The sequence below is a fragment of the Pituophis catenifer genome, unplaced genomic scaffold (genome assembly GCF_029215685.1).
Source record: "Pituophis catenifer annectens isolate HBS135680 unplaced genomic scaffold, rPitCat1.0.hap2 SCAF_8, whole genome shotgun sequence".
Lineage (NCBI taxonomy): Eukaryota > Metazoa > Chordata > Lepidosauria > Squamata > Colubridae > Pituophis > Pituophis catenifer.
This window is the reverse complement of record NW_027256888.1, coordinates 27,689,562-27,713,679: the sequence shown is the minus strand read 5'-3', so window position 1 is coordinate 27,713,679 and position 24,118 is coordinate 27,689,562. Positions and strand designations below refer to the sequence as shown.

Here is a 24,118-nt window from a genome sequence, read left to right as displayed (position 1 = left end):
GGGAACGACTAGCACATATGTGTGAGGGGAACCTTTACCTTCACCTTAAATGCATTGAAGATAGTTTTCATCATTGTTCTGCTCTGTTGTAGTAGTTATTTCTTATATATAGTGCAATTCTATTAGTTATATCTATCTATCTATCTATCTATCTATCTATCTATCTATCTATTTATATATACACACACACATATATACATACATATTAGTTATATAGTGCAATTCTACTAGTTATAACTAGTAGCCAGTACCAATTTGTTAAAAACAGATTGATGCCAAAACAATCTTATTTCATTCTTTGACAAAGTGACTAAATTAGTAGAAAAGCGAAATACTATGCACATAGTACATTTAAACTTCAGCAAGGGAATTGACAAAGCAGACCACTACTACTTGTACTACTACACAACCTACTACTTGGTATTGCTAGACCAATTCTCGAATACAGCTCATCTGTCTGGAACCTGCACTGCATATCGGACATAAATACAATTGAGAGAGTCCAGAGATATTTTACAAGAAGAGTCCTCCATTCCTCTACCCACAATAAAATACCTCATGCCACCAGACTTCAAATTTTGGGCTTAGACAACTTAGAACTATCCCAACTTCGGTCTGACCTAAGGGTAATACATAAAATTATCTGCCACAATTTCCTACCTGTCAATGACTACTTCAGTTTCAACCACAACAGTACACAAGCAAATAATAGATACAAATTCAAGGTAAACCACTCCAAACTTGATTGCAGAAAATATGACTTTAGTAATAGAATGGGCAATGCCTGGAATGCACTACCTGACTCTGTGGTTTCTTCCCCAAACCCTCAAAACTTTAACCTTAAACTGTCTACTGTTGATCTCACCCCATTCCTGAGAGGTCTGTAAGGAGCAGGCATAAGTGCACCAGCGTGCCTACCGTCCCTGTCTTAACATTCCTTTTTACTCTTACTCTTTTCATGTATTCAAATTATGTTTATACTTTTACCTGTTATCTTATATATGCTTGACAAATAAATAAAATAAAATAAAATTGTGGAACAGACAGCATCACCACCAGGTGGATTTTATAACTGGCTGACAAACTGTACTCAATGAGTAGTCCTTAATGGTACCACATCCACATGGAGGGAAGTAAGCAGTGGGGTACCACAAGGTTCCATCTTAGGCCCAAGTACTCTTCAATTTCTTCATAAATGATTTAGATAGAAGGAGAACTCATCAAATCCGCAGGTGACACTAAACTGGCAATAGTAGCTAACACTACAGAAGACAAGCTCAGGATCCAAAAAGATCTTGACAGACGAACACTGGGCACTATCCAATAAAATGAAATTTAATGTCAAGAAAAGCAAAGTTTTATACCTGGGCCAAAAAAACCCAAAGGTACAAGTACAAATTAGACAAAACAGTAAAACAGTAACTGTGAGAGGGACCTTGGAGTCTTATTGGATGATCACTTAAAGATGTGTCAGCAGTGTGCTACGGCAGCCAGAAAATCCAATGCAATTGTAAACTGCATTAACAGAGGGATACGATCAAGATCAAGTGAGGTACTAACATCACTCTATAAAGCCTTAGTAAGACCACACCTAGAATATTGCATCCAGTTTTGGTCATCACACTATAAAAAAAGATGTTTGAGACTCTAGAAAAAGTGCAGAGAAGAGCAACCAGGATGATTAGGGGACTGGAGACTAAAACATATGAAGAACAATTACAGGAACTGGACATGGGTAGACAAGAAATAATGGATGGAAACTGATCAAGGAGAGATTCAACCTAGAAATAAGGAGAAATTTTCTGACAGTGAGAACAATCAACCAATGGAACAGCTTGCTTTCGGAAGTTGTGGGCACTTCATCACTGGAGGCTTTCAAGAAGAGATTGGACTGCCATTTGTCAGAAATGGTGTAGGGTCTCCTGCTTGGGCAGGGGGTTGGATTAGATGGCCTACAAGGTCCCTTCCAAATCTGTTAATCTGTTAAATCTCTCTAGCTATATATTTCATTCATAGGTTTCTTCACACCAAGTTTCCATAATGGTAGCAATATCATATCTGCCTTCATTTACTTGAATTTCTAGTTCACCCTTTTTATTCCTTACACTTTGTGCTTTGGTGTATAGACATTTCAGTCCTTTTTGATTGACCTTGTGTTTACTTTCTACATAATCTGTTTTGTTTCTGAATTCCCATTCTTTCTTACCACATACCAGCACATGTTATGTTATGTACTATCAAAAACTTGATTTTCCTTGACAGTAAGGTTGATGTTCTTAACTGCACAATCATCTGTTAGAAGTACTGATAACCCTATTAGTTTTAGATTGCTGGGGACAGAAATGATCTGTGTCAATTAACTCTCTGTCCCCATTGTTTAGTTTACATATTTCTACAGAAAACCCCTGAATTTAGTACTAAGTAAGTCACTCCCTTTGTTTGATGGATGCAAACCATCTCTTTTGTACAACATTTCATCAGATCACCTCACCTCTTTCAAAATCTCCCCATCCATTCCTAAATTGACATCTCTTACAATTGAATCGCCAACCTGAAGGTAGCTTCTCTTTTTAGATACCTCCTCACCTCACATGATTGATTTGTAATATCTGATTCATACCTTCCCCTATCCAGAACAACTTCTTTCTCTCAGATCATGATCTCCTGCTAAGTTGAGTTATTGTCAGACTGGACCCAGCTATTCCCTAGGAAAGAATAACCCTTGACCCGATAGGTTTTAGAGAAATGTACCCATTCCTGACCCATTCCGCAGCCTTGGAGAAACGGTGTTCACGGTAGGACCAACACCCCCTTTATTAGAGATGCTGAGTGTAGCATGGATGAGGTAAGTTCTGATGAGAAACTGTGAAAATCAGGGGTGAAATGCTCCCGGCTTGGGCGAGTAGATAGCGATGGTGGCGGGCAGTTCGGAGAACTGGTAGCAAAAGTCCCTGCCCCTCCCCCCATGCCCAGCTAAGCTGCACGATCATCAGAGCCTTTTTTTTCTTTTAAATGGCTCTGATGAGCCAAGCTCTGACAATCCCATCTGAGTTGCCTGCTAATCAGGCAACTCAGCTTGGATCGCCAGAACCATGTAAAAGAAAAAAACTTTTTTCCTTTTAAATGGCTCTGACGATCCAAGCTCTAACGACCCCAGATGAGTTGCCTGCTAATCGGTAGCAAAAATCCCTCCCCTCCCCCCCTCAGCTTGCTTACCTTAGCTGCTGGTCGCAACACCTTGCTGTAATCCCTGCAATCCCACACCCACAGAACCGGTAGCAAAAAAATTTAGATTTCACCCCTAGTGAAAATCATATATTGAAAGGAATCCCCAGTGTTCAAAACCTCCTCCTCTGGGAGAGCAGTCCAATCAGTTTTTTTTTTTAATTGAAAAGTTTTTTAAAAAAGTTTACACATATTTTCCCCCCTCTCCTCCCCCCTCCTGCCCCAACCCTCCCGCCCCCCCCCCCGGACTTCCCAGAGCAAATACAGGGTATGGCATTTAACAAACATAAAAAAAACATAAGCTAACTACAGATTTATCTCCCTCTTGCACTTTAACTCCCCTTATTCATATCTAAATATAACTATTTAGACCAATTATTGCTTGAAAGTGATCAATCCAACTTTGTTCTTGTCCGTTCTTCAATAATAAGCAAGTCTTCTTTCTTCCAGCATTACACAATCGGAGCCCAGCTACAGTTAACCATCAGATCTCCAACCCTTACATATATTAATACCTTAACAAAATATTTTAACCAATCTCAAATAAAATATATTGTAAAAACCTTATTTTTACTTTTTACCCCATAAATTTATATTAATTCTTCCTGAAAACATTCCTTGCTTAATAGCTTTGCATAAACTTATTCATCATATTCTCTACAAATCCACTACGTATAATCAAATAACATCTTCACTATTTAATATCTATATAAAATATTGTCAAAAACCTTCCCTCAACCCTTGCACCACTTATATTTTCCTTATACCCCACAAGTTTATATTTATTCTTCAACAAAGCATTCTTTAATATAGTATTAATATAATTTAAAACAAAGTATAAAGGTTTAAGTAATATCCTTCTTCTAACCCATAAACTTATATTGAATGATCTACACTGTCCATAATTTTTACATCCACAATATTTTTCTTTTTAACCCATAAACTTATATAAATTCTTCACCAATTCATAACAATTCAACCATAACATTATATAATATAACTTTTCAAAACAAATCATGTCCCTAAATATAAGTAAATCATTCATTTCACTATAATATAACTTTTCAAAACAAATCATGTCTCTAAATACAGGTATAATCATTCATTTTCACTATTACTATCCTCCCCAAGAAAGAGGATTGTAATTTTTCCTTCTCCATTTTTTCCTGACTTTTTTGCGAACCTTCTGCTTCAGTCTTTTTCCTCCACCTTTTTTTATTTTTATAAGTTCTTGAATTTTTAACTGAAGTTGCTGAACCTCACAATCCTGTTCTCTTCGCAAAGTAATTCCTTTCAGTAAAAACACCTCTTTAACTGTGATTGGGAATCCATTTTTGTAAAAAAATTGTAAAGTTCCACTTTGAATCTTCCTTCTTATATAAGAAATCCCAACACCTCCTGACAATTTTCCAGTTGTCTGTATCAAAGCCTCTGAAGAAATGTCTCTCAATATTTCCTGGTTACGCTCCTTCAAGCCTCTCTGCCTTTCCTTCTTAATTTGAAAAGCCTCCATTTCATTTTCCAAAGGCACATTAGACAGGATTGTTTCGTCCGCCTCTTCATTCAGCAACTCATTATTGTTTGACAACTGAAACGATACAGTATCTTCACTTGTATCTTTGTTTTGAATTTGTGTAAAATTCTTATTGAAAAACCCTTCCATTCTTTCCACAAACGCGGAGGTAAATGATTCTAAAATTTCTTCAAAAAGATCCACAGTCAGTATTTGTGTATTTGCTGATGTATGTAATGGTGAGCCTTCATCACTTTCAGAAAAGCCAGCCATTTTTTTTCCCCAGTAAAACTTTCATTTTATACTTTTCCAGCAACTAAATCAATTATTGCAATCCTTAAGTGGTACAAGTCTTTTTTTTTTAAATGATTTTTAAATCTTTCTCCTTTTAAAATAAAATCCTCTTCTTTTAAACAGAGGTTTTCAGCACCACATAATACTTTGTATCTAACTTTAACTTCTCCACACGCCGTTAGAATCAAACGCCATCTTACTTTCCCTTTCTCCCATAGAAATTCAGAGGGAAGTGATAGACTTTTCAGAGTTAAAGTTTAGTACTTGAAATTTTAGTTTCTCCTGTATTTGCTCTGCCAGCTTTCAAGTCCAAATTTTTTTTTCTTTAAAGTTGAGTTGCTGGGGTGATTGCGACGTCTAGTTCTGCTTGAAGCAGAAACGTCTAGGTCCGGAGCAGTGACGGGCTTCCCGGGGAGCTCTCACCCTTTAAGCCCCAGATTTAAGAAGAAACCTGGGACTCTTGGGGAACTCTACCCACACCCGTCGGCTCTCTTTCCCCCCTTCTCCCAGGGGGAAAGTTTTCAAGCCGCTAACAGCTGATTTTCGCTGTTCTAGCAGCTCTAACGGAAACCTGGGGCTGGCACTCACAAAGGAGCGTCTTTTGGCGTTGGCGGAGCCACCGGAAGGGTCCAGTCCAATCAGGTCTTGTTCCGATGTTTTGGGAACTTGGTACTTCAGGTGCTGGTGTAAATTTCTTTCCCAGGACTGGCATCCTTAAAGCTCGGCATATGGCTCACTTTGGCACCTATGGTTCCTGTTAGTGTCTATACTTTTTGAAGTTCCGGGGGGGCTTATTAAACTAGTTAAACTGAGTACCCTAAAGCAGAAGATCCGGGATTGTGGTGTAGGGCTGAGGACTGCTAGAAGGGGGATGATGGTTTGGTCTCTCCCTTTGATTGTCCCCCCCCCATTAGGCCTCGGCCTAGTATGGCTGCTCAGCATAAACTAGACATTTTTCGATCGGCTTTGGCTGCCTCCACTTAAACATCTTTTTCCTCCCTGTCTTACTCTGGCTGTTCAATCTCGTTTCACTGCGCCTTGTTATTCCATTTTGTCTTTTTGACCTAATCCTCGGCTTTCACTGGTATTAGGAGGGTAGGAATCACGGATACCGAGAGTCTTGGATTATTTCTTCATTACATCGCTGGGGGGACTGACCATCCTCTCTTTCGTCTTTGTGATTCTAGACTGGTCGCTGTGAGAGGGTGGTCATTGAGACTTTATTCCCCCCCTGGATTGACTTATTATAGCCACAAGATTTCCTACCGCCGTGAGAAGACAGTGGTGTTCCGATGTTCCACTGTATTTGGTCTTTCTGTATAATAGCCTCCTTCCCTTCTGTTTTAACCATCTTCAACACCCTAAAGAAGAAGAACTGTCTTGCATCACCTCCAGTCCTTTCCTGTCCTCGATGTATTCAACTGCGGAACTCCTTGCACTGCGAGATTCTCCCCTCTCACAGGTTTGGCCCTCTCAGTTATCGAGGGTTGCCCTTGATGACAGGTTTTGGAACCCCGAGAGGTGGTGTGCTAAGAACCGGGGGCTTTGGGGTTTTTTAAATAGATTTTTAGCGTCAATTTTAAGGGGACCTGGGAGGAGAGTGTTTCTAATGTAAATAATGAGGCTGGGGGGCCTCTTAAGGATCAACAGCCCAGCCAGTCGGATGGGCTCGACGGGTTGGGTGGGGATGGTGAAGATGAAGTTCGGAGAGGAGAGGGACATTTTATACCTGTGATGGTAGGGAGGGCAGATGAGATGGGAGTGGGGGCCGGGGACCCTGCACCCATTGTATTCGGGTGGTGGCGCGCTCCTGCTCCCACTGTTCATCCTGCTTCCCTGGGGATGCGAGAGCAGGGAACCCTTGACTCCGACTGGTGTATATGAATGCCAGGTCCATAGCGAATAAGGTCCCCCTCGTACAAGATCTTATCGATGAGGAGGGCGCAGACCTGGCTTGCATTACGGAGACCTGGTTGGGGCAGGAGGGGGGAGTGCCTCTCTCTGACTTATGCCCCCCAGGCTTTCGTATACTGCACCAGCCGCTATGCCAGGGAAGGGGTGGGGGGGTGGCGGTGGTTATTAGAGAAAGTCTTAGTCCTAGGGAGGTCACTGTTCCTTAGATAGGTGGATGTGAGTCTCTCCTATTGAAGTGGGACCCTGGAGTTCAGTCGGGTTTGTTGGTCACATACCTATCTCCCAGCTATGTGGCCACTGCCCTGCCCGCACTGCTCGATGTCTGGGCTGAAGTGGCAATTAAACTCCCCAGCCTTCCGGTTGTGAGAGATTTCAATCTGCCATCGATTGGTGAGACATCGGAGATGGCTCAGGGGTTCATGGCCTCCATGGCGGCCATGGACCTGACTCAGGTGGTGCAGGGCCCAACTCATAGGGGTGGACACACACTTGACCTGGTTTTTCTCTCTGGGCAGTGGATAAATGGACGGGGTAGGGGGGAACTCTCCATTGTCCCCCTGTCACGGACTGACTATTCTCTCCTTAGACTGGACTTTCAACCCACCAACCCTCACCGCTGGGAGGCTAAACCAGAAAAATGGTTCCGCCCCAGGCACCTGATGGACCCAGAGAGATTCCTGACAGAGCTTGGGACATTTCCTGCTTCCCAATCCCGCGATTTGGCTGAGGCACTGGTAGCATCCTGGGAGCGGGCGGCTGCCGGAGCCTTGGACTGAATCGCACCTTTGCGGCCTCTGACCCGATGCATATCCCGGGTGGCTCCTTGGTTTTCCATGGAGCTCTGGGAAATGAAGCATCGGAAAAGACACCTAGAGGAGCGTTGGAGGTCCTCCCGGTCTGAATCTGATCGAACACAGTTAAGAACCCATATTAGGTCTTATCTTGTGGCGATGGAAGCGGCGAAGCGGGATCACTTCGCCGCTCTCATTGCATCTGCAGAAAACCGCCCAGCAGCCCTGTTTAGAGTGACCCGCTCTCTTCTCAATCAGGGAGCGAGGGAAGACCTCTTACAGGGCAGAGCTGAGGATTTTGTACAGTTTCTACAAGATAAAATCGCTCAGATCAGGACTGGATTGGACTCTGACTGGGCAGAATCCATCAAGGAGACTGGGGCATGCCTTGGAAGTAGTATCTGGGTTGAGTTTGACCCTGTTTCCATCAATGAACTGGACAGGATAGTGGGTAGACTGAGTGCTTCCACGTGTTTGTTGGATCCGTGTCCCTCCTGGCTTGTTTCGGCTGCCCATGAGGTGACTGGGGACTGGATCCAGGCAATTGTCAACACTTCTCTGAGGGAGGGGGTCTTCCCTGCCTCTCTTAAGGAGGCGGTGGTTTGACCCCTCCTCAAGAAGCCTGCCCTGGATCCAGACTCACTTAATAACTATCGGCCTGTCTCCAACCTTCGTCTTATAGCAAAGGTTGTTGAATCCGTGGTGGCGCAACAGCTCCACAGTTCCTGGAGGAAACGGAGTTCCTAGACCCATACCAATCAGGGTTCCAGCATGGGCACAGCACGGAAACAGCATTGGTCGCTCTGGTGAATGATCTCTGGCGGGCCCAGGATGGAGGTTGTGGTCCATTCTGGTCCTACTTGACCTCTCAGCAGCTTTTGATACCATCGACCATGGTATCTTACTGCAGCGACTTGGGGGGTTGGGGGTAGGAGGCACTGTTTTACAGTGGTTCTCCTCCTACCTCTCAGGTCGCTCGCAGTTTGTATGGGCGGGGGGGGGGGGCAGAGGTCAACCCGAGGCCCCTAACCTGTGGGGTGCCGCAGGGTTCGGTTCTCTCCCCACTACTCTTTAACATCTATATGAAGCCACTGGGTGAGATCATTCATGGTTTCGGGATGAGGTATCATCAATATGCTGATGATACTCAGTTATACATCTCTACCCCGGACCACCCCGGGGATGCCCTTTCCATGATGTCCCGATGCCTGGAGGTGGTGCGGTCCTGGATGGGTAGGAACAGGCTCAGACTCAACCCCTTCAAGACAGAGTGGCTGTGGATGCCGGCACCTCGTGGTCTAGAGGTCCCATCACTTGTGATGGGGGGGGGAGGTACTTGCCCCCATTGAAAGGGCCCGCAACTTCGGTGTCCTCCTGGATTCCCGGCTGTCGCTGGAAGATCATTTGACGGCCGTGACTAGGGGGGCTTTTGCGCAGGTTCACCTGGTGCGCCAGTTGCGCCCTTTCCTAGACTGAGATGCCCTTCGCACAGTCACCCTGGTTACTTCTTGCTTGGATTACTGCAACTCCCTCTACATGGGGCTGCCCTTGAGATGCACCCGGAGGCTCCAGCTGGTCCAAAATGTGCCCGCACAGGTTGTTACGGGAGCTCCCCGTTACTCCCGCATAACACCTCTCATACGCAAGCTGCATTGGTTACCAGTGGTCCTCCGGATCCGCTTCAAGTTGCTGGTACTTACCTTTAAAGCCCTACATGGCTTAGGTCCGGGGTATTTGCAGGACCATCTCCTACCCGCCTCCCACCATCCTGTCCGCTCTCACAGGGCTGCTCTCCTCAGGGTACTGTCAACCAGACAATGTTGGCTGGCGATGTCCAGAGGTAGAGCGTTCTCTGTGGGTGCCCCTGCCCTCTGGAATGAGCTACCCACTGAACTCTGGATGGCCCCTGATCTACGCTCCTTCCGTCAAGGCCTAAAGACTTGGCTGTTTCAACAACTGGGCTGAGTCTGATTCTTGGGTTGTATTATTTATTTATCCTGTTTTAATTGGTTTTTAATTAGGATTTTTTATTATTGTATGTTTTTAATTTGTGTTCGCCGCCCTGAGTCCTTTGGGAGAAGGGCGGCATATAAATAAATGAAAATAAATAAATAAATAAATAAATAAATACTTCCCAATTTCCCATGGCATTCTTATACACCTCCAGCATGCTTCCCTTCCCAGATGCCCCCTCCCCCCTGGTTATGACAGTTGTTAGCAAACTTCAAAGAAAGCTAAGATGAGCAGCTGACAGTTATCATTGTCACAAACAGCTTGACCTGCCACTCTGCTATCCCTATTCAGCAAGGGCACTCTATCTGTTATACAAGGACATACCAAAAGCTTTGTGTGTATGGCTCACAGCTATCACCCTGCCAAATTACACAGTTATCCTTACTGCCCTTCTCCTGCAGGATTTTGTGGTAGAGGGAGCTGATAGTGAGACAGCTCAATAGAACAGAACGGCTAAATTGGACATCTAATTTCTGCCTGGAGAGCACAGATTAGAGAGTCTAGATAAGCAACCTGTCCAGATAGACTAGCAATTTGCTTACAGATAGGACAATATCCAAATTTTAAAAAGAGTACCGTGAAAGACAGCTGCAAAACAAATATTGCATTGAACTAAGCCAGACATTCTAAAATAAAATTGCAATCACAGAAGCACTTACCAAGGATGAAACACTGTTGATTTTCAGTTATATGATTTGCACACCATTAGGCACATGGGCCACTACCTTGGTCAACTGGATTTCCTTTCAGTCTTCCTGAACTCACATTGATTAGCTCTTCCCAGCAGTCTCTGGTGGTATGCAAATGCAATGCAGATGCAACCAGTAACTCAGCTCCCAGGTGCCTATCTTGGTCCACTGGACTTCATCTCAGACTCAGTGGTGGGATTCAGCTGGTTCAGGTAAATCAGTAGTTAAATTGCTGACTGCCAAGAAAATGTCCCTTCCAAGGATCCAACATGCCCCATTTTGGCTCCCAGGTAAGTGCAGGGAGGCCTACTAGGCCCAAAACAAGACACGGGGGGCGCGTCCCCCCATGGCCCGTTTTTGCTCCCTGGAGGATGCAGGAGACCGAGTGCTGCCTGTCACACACCCTGGCCATGCCAACCATGGCCATGTCCACCCAGCCGGTCATTAGGGCAAAGAACCAGTTGTTAAATTATTTGAATCCCACCACTGGTCTCAGTCCTCCTGAACTCACAGTGAGCAGCTCTTCCCAGCAGTCTCTAGTGCTATGCAAATGCAATGTCTGAAAGGGACCTAAAATTGAGCTAGCCTAAAATTAGAACAATTAGGATTGTTAACCTAATCCAATTTGGAGGTTTCATGTGCAGAAGCAGAAATGACCTGGAGCTTCATCTTTTTTGCTCTAGCCCCCTGCCTGCTGATTTGATGTGCCTGCAAAGGCACATCCGTATTTAAAGTCTATGGTAAGAGTTGGACTATGGCTAAAAGGTCCCATCTTAATATTTGATGTCAAAGAGTAAAATTTGGGGGAATGTCACAGAAATCTATAACTTAGAGAAGAGACCCTAACAGAAGCTTATATTTCCTAGCTTCCGTATTTTCAAGAAAATGGCAACAATGAAATCTAGCAATCTTTTTAAAAAATTCTCTTTTATTTGAACATAGATTTTGGGGGAAAACAACAAGGAAAATTAAAATGGATTTTTTTAAAAAAATAAAAATCTCTAGTTAGTTTTTAATGGTCACAGGTAAGTCCTCTTCTGTGGAATTTCTTCTGTATTTTTTCCTTCTTTTGTCCCATACATTAAATATATCTTTAAAGTACTCTTCTAAGTATTATTTTTTTGTCCATTATTTCAGTGTTGGAGAGCATTAATGCAATGTGAAAGAAGGGTTGCCATGGAAATATCTCATTATTGTTGAATTGGAAAATAATTACTCTGCCAAAAAATCCCAGGTAACCTGTCAGTGCTTGAGTTAAGGATGACTAGGGCAGCCTCTACTCTTTCTCTTAAAAATGGGGGAATATATATATATATTAGGATGGCTTCACTTTTCTTTCTGTTGATTTATAGCATGAAGATCTGATTAAAAATCTTGGCTAGTGTTCAACTTGTACCTGAAAAGTACACATAAAGGATTTTATGTGAATGTATGAGCTTGTGTGTGGATTCCCTACATAGAAGCCATTAAGGTATTTTCTATAGTTTACTGCAGGTAGAACCACAATCCCCAGTCCACAGACTGGCATTGGTCCGTGGATGCCAGAAACTGGGCTATGCAAACAAACAAAGCCTCATCCACGGAATACAAGCAGCACACAAAACCACACTGCCCTCTGGTCCACAGAAAAACCTCTCCATGGAACCAGGCCCTGGTGCCCAAAAGGTTGGAGGCCACTGACCTAGAATGTTGAGTTGTAAATAAAAGCAATAAGCACATGAAATGAGCAGAAATCAAGCAATTGTTCAACCCAACCAGTGGTGTAATGCTACCAGTTTGCACCAGTTCAGGCAAACTGGTAGTGATAAAAACTACCGGTTTGGGCGAACCGATAGTAAAAAAAGCTACCAGTTCCTCCAAACTGGTATTTCCAACCATCAGCTCTGCTGCGCAATTTAAAATTGCTAGAAAGCAGAAAATCCTACTTTCTAGTGAATCTAAATCACACAGCACAGCTGATTCCCCCCTCACTGCTCTACTTACCTTCCCAAGCGTCCTTTTGGCGCACACTGTGCATGCGCTCATGCAGCGCACGTGTCAGCTTTGGAAGTCATATTAGGCCAGAAGCTTCCATGCTGCCACCTTCTCATGTGTGGCAAAGTAGAAGGGGGGATTTAGTAGAGGGATTGTTGGTAGACATAATAGCATTCTTCCTGTCAGTCAAAGTCAGGGCGATCCGGCATCTGGAGAAGGAGTGGTCAGAGTGCTGAGTCGAGATGGGACAGATGTTGATTGGAGCATGTGATCGACTGAGGAGTGAGGGGATGGTTTTGGGGGTTTTGATTTACTGAGGGAAAACCCGGACCTTTCAGATTCGGGTTTTCCCAGATGTGCCAGTTTCTAGTAAAGAGTAAAGATTAATTTAATTTAATTTAATTTAATTTAATTTAATTTAATTTAATTTAATTTAATTTAATTTAATTTAATTTAATTTAATTTAATTTAATTTAATTTAATTTAATTTAATTTAATTTAATTTAATTTAATTTAATTTAATTTAATTTAATTTAATTTAATTTAATTTAATTTAATTTAATTCTAGTAAAGAGAACTTTGGAAAATGCTTGCTTCTGCATCTTTACTTGGAGTTGGGATTTTCTGGAATGCTGACATTAACCCGAATCTCTCTTAAAGCCTAACGGCACCCCATAAGGGGGCTGTTGGGGGTACTGAGCCCCAGCATCTACCTAAATCTTGGGTGGTGCGAAGACTCAGTGAAGATGGAGGAGAAAGGAGAAATTGTAGAGGGGGCCATGGGGACGGATGCTCAAGGAATTACTGAGTCCTTGCTTTCTCCTTCTGAGGAAATGGTACGAGCCATTGAGGCTGCAGAGGAAGCCTGAAAGCTAGGGCTTGGCCCAAGGCATCAGATTCCTGGAAGAGTCACCAGTCTGACCCAGCTCCGGGAGCCAGAGTGGAGAATGGGGACAGCTGTGGGATCCGGAGATTTCTGGGACTGGGACCTGTTGCGCCCAATGTGAAGCCAATCCTTAATTGGGCTCCTGGAGCGTTTTGAATGGATGGAAGTTGAGGTGAGATGGAGATTAGCGTAATTTACATTCACCTTCCCTGATCCAGGACCTGGAGGGAGAATTAGTAGGGTGCAGACACCTCTCTACCTGGCCAGGGGCGAAACGAGTGGATCAGCACAGCCTGGCCATCCTGCAGTTGTGAGACACCAAACACAGCCAGCATACAAAATGCAAAAAACCTCTTTTGGAGCCCCTTGCCAGCCTGCCTTTGTGCTACCTCCTGCTAAGAGTATACCGCCAGGCTGGGGATTTTATACCGGCCAGGGATGGGTCCAGTGCTAGTGGTATCCAGCGCCATCTGTTCCAAGCTTCCAGGGATCCCCATGGTCCCAATATAGCCCAACAATCCCAGCACAACAGGGGGAACTAGTCCAGCAGCTGGCTGGAGTGCCCCCCCCCAGCCGAGCAAACTCGGCTGTTTGCTGGGCTGGAGAGAACAGCTCAGTGGCTGGACCCCCTCCCCCAGCAGCCGGCTGGAGTACAGCAGGAACCAGGAACAGCTCTGCAACAAGTTCCAGCTCACCCAACCGCTACCAGGGGCCCTCCACCCATGAGGCCAACACCACCCCGCTTCAGAGCAAACCTTTGATGGTAGGCCTGCCAAACTGGCTTATTTCCTCAGCAGGGTCTGGGCCCCTGTGGATCAGTACAGAGACCAATATGAGTAAGACTGGAACTTGGTGTCGGTGATTTCCAATGGGATGAATGAGGGGCAGGCTTCTGAATGGATAGCCTATTGTGCAGCTAGGAACTGAATAATGCCGAGGGGTTTATTGAGCTGCTTCGGGCCCGATTTGAAGACCCAGACCAAATAAATGAAAGTGAAGCCACGCTAAAAGTGATGAAGCAAGGTAATCGATCCATAAAAGATTTTGTATGGGACTTTACATGAGTTGCCAGGAACCTGGGGCATTGGCCAGATCGCATACTCCTACACTATTTTAAAGAAGCTATTGATCCGGAAGTCAGAAAAGCCTGTGGGGTCCAGGGGGTGCCTGAGCATCTGCACGACTGGTATGCCATGTCCATAGCTCTAGACAGAGAAATTCACCCCCACAGCAAAGAAGAAATCCACCCCCAGCAGAGAGCGTTATCTAGACGGCCCATTTCAAAGGCTACTGAAATCACCCCCTCTCAACCGGCAGGTGCAATTAAATGCTATTGGTGTGGACAATTGGAACATCGAGCTTCTGAGTGCCTGGCCCCTGCCCCAGTTCCACAACAACATCCTGCCTCAGCTGCACGAGGCAGGAAGGCTCCAAGAAAAGCCCCAGACACCAGCCGATTTGCCTGACAAGCTGTAGTGGTTCCCTCCCTGCTGAAGAGAGCAAGGATCCTCCGGCTAAAGAAGCCCCTCCTGGCAAGGCTAGCAAAGATGAAGACCCGATGGTGAGTCCACCCATTCTCCCCTTTTCAATTAAAGTGAAACTGGTGGTGCCAGAGATAGGGAGGCAAGCAGAACTGCCAGCAATAATAGATACTGGCTGCACCAGATGTCTAATTGGACTTCCAGTTATTGAACAATTGGAGATCAGAACAGGAGCCTTAAAACACCCAATTAAATTTCACCAGGTGGATGGAACATTAATTGGGAGGGTCCCCGCCACCCATATTACAGAACTGGTTAAATTAGAAATCGGAAGGCATCATGAACTTATACGATTTATAGTAACCCCAAAAATGTCAGAGTCTGTCATATTGGGCTTGTCTTGTCTGGACAAATGGCCCCCCACCATCAAATGGGAAGATGGATAACTGAAAAATCAGAATAGGGGTTGGCCCATTACCCGCTGGCCCTCCTCCCAATGAGCAGCCTATTCATAACGGCCAGCTGCCAGAAACAGCAGTGGCTTGTTCAGACAGGCCTCCAGGCGAACACCAGATTCCTAAGGTATATACAGATTTAGCCAAAGCTTTCAGTGAGGAGGAATGTAACCTCCTCCCCCCTCATCAGCCCACGGATTGCACCATCAAATTAGAACCAGGAGCCAAATTGCCAAAACCCAGGAGGTACTCCATGACACCTGCTGAAATGACTAAGTTGAGGAAGTACATTGACACCAACCTAGTCAGAGGATTCATCGAGCCTTTGAAATCCAGGGTGGCTGCCCCACTATTGTTTAAAGAAAAAAAAAGATGGTACGCTGAGATTGTGTGTCGATTTTAGGGGCATGAACAGCATTTGCATACAAAATAGCTACCCCCTACCACTAATGAAAGACTTGCTGAACCACTTGTCAAAAGGCAAGATTTTCACCAAGCTGGATCTAAGGGAAGCCTACTACCGAGTTCGCATAAGGGAGGGAGACGAATGGAAGACTGCTTTTAACTGCCCCTTGGGCAGCTTCCAATTCCGGGTCATGCCTTTTGGACTCCAAGGGGCCCCTGCAGTCTTCATGCAACTGATCAATGAAGTTTTGCATGAGCACCTGTATAAGGGGATCCTTGTTTACCTTGATGACATCCTTATAATCAGCAAAAGTATGGAAGAGCATGTCAAATTCGACAGACAAGTGCTGAAAAAGCTCCTAGCAGCCAAGCTTTATGTGAAGTTGTCCAAATGCGAGTTCCATAAGGAGTCCTTGGACTACCTGGGATACAGGGTGTCGAATCAAGGAATCGAAATGGACCCAGGGAAGGTGAAGGCAGTGTTGGACTGGCAACCCACCCCCCGAACTCCTAAGCAGCTTCAAACCTTTCTGGGGTTTGCAAACTTTTACAGACAATTCATCCCTGCCTTCACTGAGGTTCCTCTCCCTTTGACAGAATTGCTAAAAACCGATCCGTCCCCCACCAAGCCAAAACCTAGCCAACCCCTAGCTTGGACAATGGGCTGTCAAAAATCCTTTGAACAGTTAAAATGCCTATTTGCTGAGGAGCCGATCCTACAGCACCCCGACCCAAATAAGCCATTTGTGGTTCAGGTGGACGCGAGTGATGTGGCAGTGGCTGCTGTTTTACTGCAAAGGAATGCCCAAAACAATCTGATGCCATGTGCTTATGTACCGAGGAAGTTAACAGATGCTGAGCACAGATCAGCAGTATGAGAGAAAGAGGCTTTTGTGGTGTGATGGGCTCTCCTATCCTGAAGACACTTTCTAGAGGGTGTTAATGAGCCTTTTGAAGTATGGACTGACTACTCTCAGCCAAGAAACTGGCAAAGCTGTTTGTGAAACATATCTACTAGTTACATGGGTTTCCAAGGAGAATAATACTGGATCAAAGGGTCCAGTTTACCGTTAAGTTCTGGAGAGAGTTCCTACAGTCTATTGGGTCATCCCAGGGGCTTAGCTCAGCTTTCCACCCATCGACTAATGGATCGGCTGAGAAGTTGAACTCAATGGTGGAACAATACATTAGGTGTTATGTAAATTATCAACAAGAAAACTGGGCAGACTTACTACCATTCACAGAAGTGGCTTATAATAATGCAGTACACAGCAGTACTGGGTTGACTCCTTTTCAGATAACTTCGGGCATGGATTTTGTGCTGATTCCTGAGTTGCCTAGAGAGCCATCCACTTCCATGTCTCTAACAGAATGGATGAACTTGTTGAAAAGGGTTGGGAGAATACTAAGAAAGCTTTAGCTGAATCACCAGAGAAATATAAGGCCCAAGCCGACAAACGCCGGTGTCTCTAACCACCTTTCCGAATAGGAGATAAGGTGTATTTGTCAACGAAGTACCTAAGATTGAGGTTACCTAGCAAGAAGTTTGAACCCAAATTCATAGGTCCTTTCCCTATAGTGAAAGTGATTAACCCAGTGACTGTCCAACTTGCCTCCCTCGCATATTAGGGAAAGTGCACCCAGTTTTTCACGGTAGCTTATTGAAACCAGCAAAAGAATCTAACTTAAGGCCCTTACCAGCTGCTCCCCAGGGCCGGATTTAGATTGAAAGAGGCCCTAGGCTATTCCATTTATGAGGCCCTTTCACCAGTGGTGGGATTCAATTTTTTAACAACAGGTTCTGTGGGTGTGGCTTAGTTGGAGGTGTGGTTTGGCAATCATGTGACTGGGTGGGCGTGGCTAGCTGGTCATGTGACTGTGTAGGCATGGGTAGCTCGTCATGTGACCGGGTGGGCGTGGCTATGTGCATAGACTTTTTTCAGAGGGCTGAAAAAAGTCATTTCTGACTGGGCCTTGCACTTTTGACCGGTCCTCACACTTATGACCATCCTCACATTTATGCCCGTGCAGCTTTCTTAACAACCATGTCATTCATTTCACAACTGCTTCTCTTCACCATGGTGACAAGATAGGGCAAAAATGTAAAATGTGAGGACAGTTGTAAGTTCGAGGACTGATCAAAAGTGCAAGGACCAGTCAGAAATAACTTTTTCAGGCCTCTGAGTAGTCCATATGCATAAAAGGATACAGCAATAGAGAGGGATGAAGGAAGGGAAGGGAAATTAGAGTAGGAGAGAGAGGGAGGAAGAGAGGAGGAGAAGGAGAAAGGAAGAGGAAGTAGGGAGGAGAAGAAGAGGGGGAGGAAGAGAAAGTAAGAAGGAAAGAAAAGAGAGGTGGTAGGTTTGAGGAGAAAGATTGCTGTACAATAAAAAAGATGAAAGGGAAGAAAGCCAACCCCAAACAAATATAAAGATATTAAGATAAAGAATGAATTGTTAAACTTTAAAGAATAAAAGAGAACAAATATGAATAAATAACAATAATTAGAAACACACATACAAACATACAATGTATTTTCTTTGAACAGAGTATTTGGCCGGTTCACAAATTTAAACAGTGTTTAGTCATTTCAATTAAATTTACAATTTCTATATTTCCTTTTTGCCATATTTATTCCTCATCTATTTTTGTAAAAAACCAATATTACCCTCATCCTCATCTCTAATCTTAATCAAATTCAATTTTTCCCTTCTATTCTATATTATACCCCTTCCCATTGTCATCTATTTTTATATCCATCCTCACATTGGTTAATTATGTAATATTACAGTTGTTTAATATGAATTCAACATTTTAATATAAATCAATTAGTTATATAACTATCTTTTTTGTATATTAATCAATATGAACATGAATATTCCAATTATTTCCATGCATTCCAATTTCTTACAAATCCATTAATTATATTTACCAATAATAATAAACCAAATAATTTCCCCCATATATTCCTCCAAACCACAACTTAACCATTTCTGCTTTCAACACAATATACAATTAATAGTATCTCAATTATTACAATTCCCTAGTTAAATAGAGCTTTTTTTCTTTTGTGTTTTAAAATCTCCTCTTTTTCCCTAAATTTCCTGTTGTTTGCACCTACCTTTTTTGGTGAGGAAAAAGAAATCTGCCTGCCTAATTTTCCAACGTGCAAAGCCAACAGCCTGCTTTACTTTCTCTTTCGTTTTTCAGTATAGCTAGGGGGAAAAAAATCAGCACTCTTTGCAAGCAAGGAGCAGATCCGTGAGCAAAACAGCTGAGAGCAAATCAGCTGGGGGTCCGGAGCCGATCTAAGCAAGGGCTAATTAGCCTCTGCTGAAGCTCCGGGGACCAATAAAATTACAAAAAAAACACCGAACCCTTTGTTAAATTGCTGGCTCCCCCGCCCCTTGCCCACCACTATTTATTGGCAATAAATAGTGGTGCGGAGGGGCGGGGCAAGCCAGCAATTTAACAAAGGGTTCGGCTGCAGCACTGGCTCTAGGGCGGCCCTCTGAAGCCCCGAGGCAAGAATTTGAAGTTTTTTTTTCCTCCAGCCATCGGAGGCAGCAATAGATGGGGAGTGGGCGGGGTAAGCGAACGGCCGGCAATCCAACAGAGCAGAGAGGGAGGGTGAGTGAAGGCGTGGAAGCTGCTTTCTCCATCCTGCTCTCTTGCGTCCGGAGCCCACGTGGATCCCAGGCAGCGGAACTCAGGCTAGGGAAGGGGTGGGCAATTGTGGCTCTTTTACAACCTGTGGCCTTCAACTCCCAGAATTCCTCAGACAGCCAAGCTGTCTCAGGAATTCTGGAAGTTGAAGTCCACAGGTTGTAAAAGAGCCACAATTGCCTACCCCTGGCTACAGTAGGCTGGCGCCGCGCGGGTGGGAGGCGAGGGGTGGGCGAGCCAGCAATTTAACAAAGGGTTCGGCCGAACCCCCTAGAACCCCCAGAATCCCACCACTGTGTAGGCCCCTCTTGATCTTGAGGCCCTAGGCTGAAGCCTAGTTAGCCTATAGGAAAATCCGGCCCTGCTGCTCCCCCCCTCATTTAGTAGTGCAAGGGGAGACTCATTATGAAGTGAAGAAGATCCTTGACTCTAGACTCTTACAATATTTGGTGCACTGGAAAGGGTACCTATTATCTGAAGCTACTTGGGTGAAAAGTTGGGATGTGAATGCTGATATGCTAGTGAAGCAATTTCATGATAAATTTTCTGAGAAACCAAAAAGTTCCCCTGGGGGGGGAAGGGGGTTAAGGGGTACTGTACAAGATGTTAACCCCTTCTTTTGTGTTTTGTCTATTTTATTTTTCAGGATGTGGTTTTTTCTGCAGGGGGGGACGCCTGTCAGTTTTGGAAGCCATATTAGGCCGGAAGCTTCCATGCTGCCACCTTCTCATGTGTGGGAAAGTAGAAGGGGGGATTTAGTAGAGGGGCTGTTGGTAGACATAATAGCATTCTTCCTGTCGGTCAAGGTCAGGGCGATCCAGCATGTGGAGAAGGATTGGTCGGAGGGCTAAATTGAGATGGGATGGATGTTGATTGGAGCATGTGATCAACAGAGGGGATGGTTTTGGGGGTTTTGATTTACTGAGGGAAAACCCGGACCTTTCAGATTTGGGTTTTCCCAGATATGCCAGTTTATCTATTCTAGTAAAGAGAACTTTGGATAATGCTTGCTTCCACGTCTTTACTTGGAGTTTGGGTTTTCTGGAATGCTGATAGCACGCTTGGCATGCAGTGCGCATTCGTGACCAGCAAACTGGTGGCAAACAGGTTCAGATTTCACCACTGAACCCAAACCTTTATTAATTTTGAACTATATAATATACAAGGTGTTCCTCAAATTATTACATGTAGGAACTTAGCACTTCAATAGTTGGTCAATTTAAAAAGTTTTATTTAGTTTTATGTTCTATGTAATCCATTAAAAGTCTCTGACTGGCAGGGTACAAATGTACAATAAATAAATAAGTAATTCAATGATTGTTTTTCTTTCAAAGCAATTCAAGAAGGATTTTATGCTATTTACTTGCTGAAAATATTGAGTTAAAATATATTTTAATATTCTAGTGCAGAATAATCACAATTTTGTTAAAAAAAAAAAGTATAACTCAATATTTGTTAGCTAGTTTGCATAGTTCTTCCCTTGTTTTGAATGTCAAGGGTAAATTCACAAGACTTAAAGGTAATTTAAGCTTGATTTAAAAAGAAATACTTCAACTACATTTTGTGATAGAAAAGGACAGGTGTCCGGTAGACGCTATAGTGATGTCATTGCTCAACTGAAACAAATTAGTTAATTTGTATGATAATGTGTATGTTGTTATTCTACTCTACCACATACACATAGACATACAAATGTGCATAGGATGGTGTGCTCTAAGCATAACACTAATTCAGTGAATGCATTGTATATCTTACTGGTTTTCCCTCATATAAAAAGGAAGGAAGGAAGGAAGGAAGGAAGGAAGGAAGGAAGGAAGGAAGGAAGGAAGGAAGGAAGGAAGGAAGGAAGGAAGGAAAGATTTATTGAAGTATCTGCAAAACCTGTTTTTTACTTCTACCTGACCCAATTGCCTATGCTTTTGAGATCTTTCTTGGGAAGTGAGACTGGGTGCCAACATTTACAGAAATAGAGGATCATTGCTTGTTCTAGGGTAATATTTCTAGATATTACACCCTGTTTGAAGTGTCATTGCAATGTGAGATTTATTTTAGCATAATAAGTATGGCAGCTGAGGTCCCTGATATTTATCTTAAGCATTCTTTAATAATCTCACATGAATAAATATTTCACTAACTTGACAACTTGTTCTTTTGCTGTGGTGAAAAAAGAAAATAGAGAAAATAGGATCACACTCACGAGCAGGGCTCATGTTTGAACAAAAAGAGTTAAAATCTATCTTCTTTTTTAATGTACTGAAAGTCTTGCTCAGGGTGTTGCCTGACAAGGTGAAGCACAAATAATAAACTGGAGATGGAATCTATTGCATACTTACATTTATCCTATTTGGTCATTTAATATAAAATTATTCTTTAAAAATATTTGTTTGATATGTTAGCAAATAGCAGTAGTAATAGCACTTAGACTTATATACCACTTCATAGTGCTTTACAGCCCTCTCTAAGTGGTTTTACAGAGTCAGCATATTGTCCCCAACAATCTGGGTTCTCATTTTACCAACCTCAGAAGGATGGAAGGCTGAGTCAACCTTGAGCCTGGTGAGATTCGAACTGCCACATTGCAAGCAGCCAACAGTCAGGAGAAGTAGCCTGCAGTATTGCATTCTAACCACTGAACCACCAAGGCTCATATGAGATTATAAGTAAGATGCAGGGCATTCTTAATTATTAATAAAGGCATCCTGGATGTATGTGGGTTATAAAAGTCAAGAGGTGCCCCTAAATTGTATGGTCCAGGTTTTATTCCTTGTTTATGCATGAGATACCTTAAGAAGAGCAGGACTTTGATTGCACAGTCCCATCCAATGTCTTTAACTCCCCCTCCCAATGCAGAGGCCCCTCATTATTAGCAATATTTAAAAAATAATAATAAATTATGAAATACTGGGAATCACAGGTTGAATACAAGTTGAATGCTTATGGAAAATGAAATCCATTGAAATCATGCCTGGAGCCCTCAGAGAGATATTTAAAGGAATTCCTCTATATTTGGGAATATAGAATTTATCAGACCTGGGCACCCTACTTTTCCAAAATCCCACCCTGCTTGGAATTGCCTATATTCTTAGATCCTATCTTAATAATTCTTAGCTCCTTGGTTAGAACCTTATTAAATATCTACCAGTCTTAAGCTGTAAATCTAACTGTAGATTACTGATATGTAGTAATTTCCCTTTCTTGATATTTAGATAAGAACAGATATTGTTTTTAAAATAGTAAAATATATCTTTCCTGTAAAAAGAACATTTTTCTCTCTCTCAGGACAGTGACAACCTGTGGTGGGATGCCTTTGCGACAGAATTTTTTGAAGATGATGCAACCTTAACACTTTCCTTTTGTTTGGAAGATGGACCAAAGCGATACAGTAAGGAAAAAAAATATATTTTAATATTTCACTAGCTTGTGGCAGAGCTAAAACTTATCAGTAATGAAGTGAGGAGATATATAAAGTCTTCCTTCAATTGTGGGTTATATTGATTATGAAACTCTTCTTCTGACCAAATTTAGAGGCTAAAGTAAAAATGAAATGAAATGATCCCTTCCAAGCATCCAGTCTGTATTTGAATAAGGAGAGTAAACTTCATATATATGGCATTTATTTGGAAAGCTGAATTGGAGATTGATACAAACATCATGGGCAGGCAGATAATGTGAAAAGAAAGGCTTCTGGTCTATTTCTGACACAAATAAAAGAAACAAGAAAAGCCTGTAAGTGGGAGGGAGCAGTCATAGATTGTTTCCCAGAATATTTCCATAAGCCCAACTCTTTTTAAAAGAGAGTTTCAGTTGCAGAATTTTTATATTATACTGTGTAATCTTATCATGGTACTTTTGATTCATTCTAATCCAGTTCTCAAATAATGGCAAATTATGACTTACAGTTACTTGATGCAAAAGAAAAAAGATATCACTGGTGCAGTTAACTACATGAGTGTTTTATGTTTCTGAGTAGTTCTTCTGTTATGGTCTTCAAGAGTCAATTCAAAGACTACTCATCATATAAAAAAATAGGAACATTTTTGTATACTTACAAAGCCTTTAGTCTTAAAGCAGGATTCCCTTTCAGCTTGTTTGTCCATTTGACATACCTGAAGCTATTCTAGAACTACTTTTCTGTCTGGGTTTCTGAAATGAAGGGAGGTCCTTAGCAGACCTTAATCATTAAATTATTATTTACTGATATGACATGATTTGTTCTTGCTTTATGGTAGGCCAGCCATCTCTACTTTTCAACATTTTCTTATTATGTGGCAAAAGAAGGAGAATTATCACACATCACATAAATAATTATTGCATCTGCTGATTCTCGCCCAGCCGCACTGTTTAGGGTGACTCACTCTCTCCTTAATGTAGGGGGAGCGGAGGAGCCCTTACATGGTAGAGCTGAGGAATTTGTGCAGTTTCTGTCGGATAAAGTTGCTCAGATTCAGATGGACCTGGACTCTGATTGGGCAATTCCAACCAAGATGACCAGGGCAGGTCTTAGTCGTATTCTGTGGGATGAGTTTGAGCCTGTGACTCCTGAGGAAGTGGACAAGGCTGAGGGTGCGATGAGTTCCTCCATTTGTTTGTTGGACTCGTGCCCCTCCTGGCTGGTTTCGGCCAGCAGGAAGGTGACACGAGACTGGCTCCTGACTTTAGTTAATGCTTCCTTAAGGGAGGGGTCTTTTCTGCAACCATTAAAGGAAGCGGTCGTAAGGCCCCTCCTCAAGAAGCCTTCATTGGACCCAGCAGAATTAAAGAACTTTCGTCCAGTCTCCAAAGTACCCTTTGTGGGGAAGGTTGTAGAGAAAG

At 43.1% G+C, this 24,118-nt stretch overlaps 1 protein-coding gene across 2 annotated transcripts in view; it reads left to right on the top strand.

The window, feature by feature from the left end:
• The window catches only part of LDB2 (LIM domain binding 2), a 580,079-nt gene that overhangs the window by 298,821 nt on the left and 257,140 nt on the right, over nt 1-24,118 (top strand). For both annotated transcript variants that reach the window (XM_070948509.1, XM_070948508.1), the window contains exon 2: nt 22,586-22,688. In XM_070948509.1, coding sequence (XP_070804610.1) covers nt 22,586-22,688 — 103 coding nt within the window. The remainder of the gene's footprint in view (nt 1-22,585; nt 22,689-24,118) is intronic.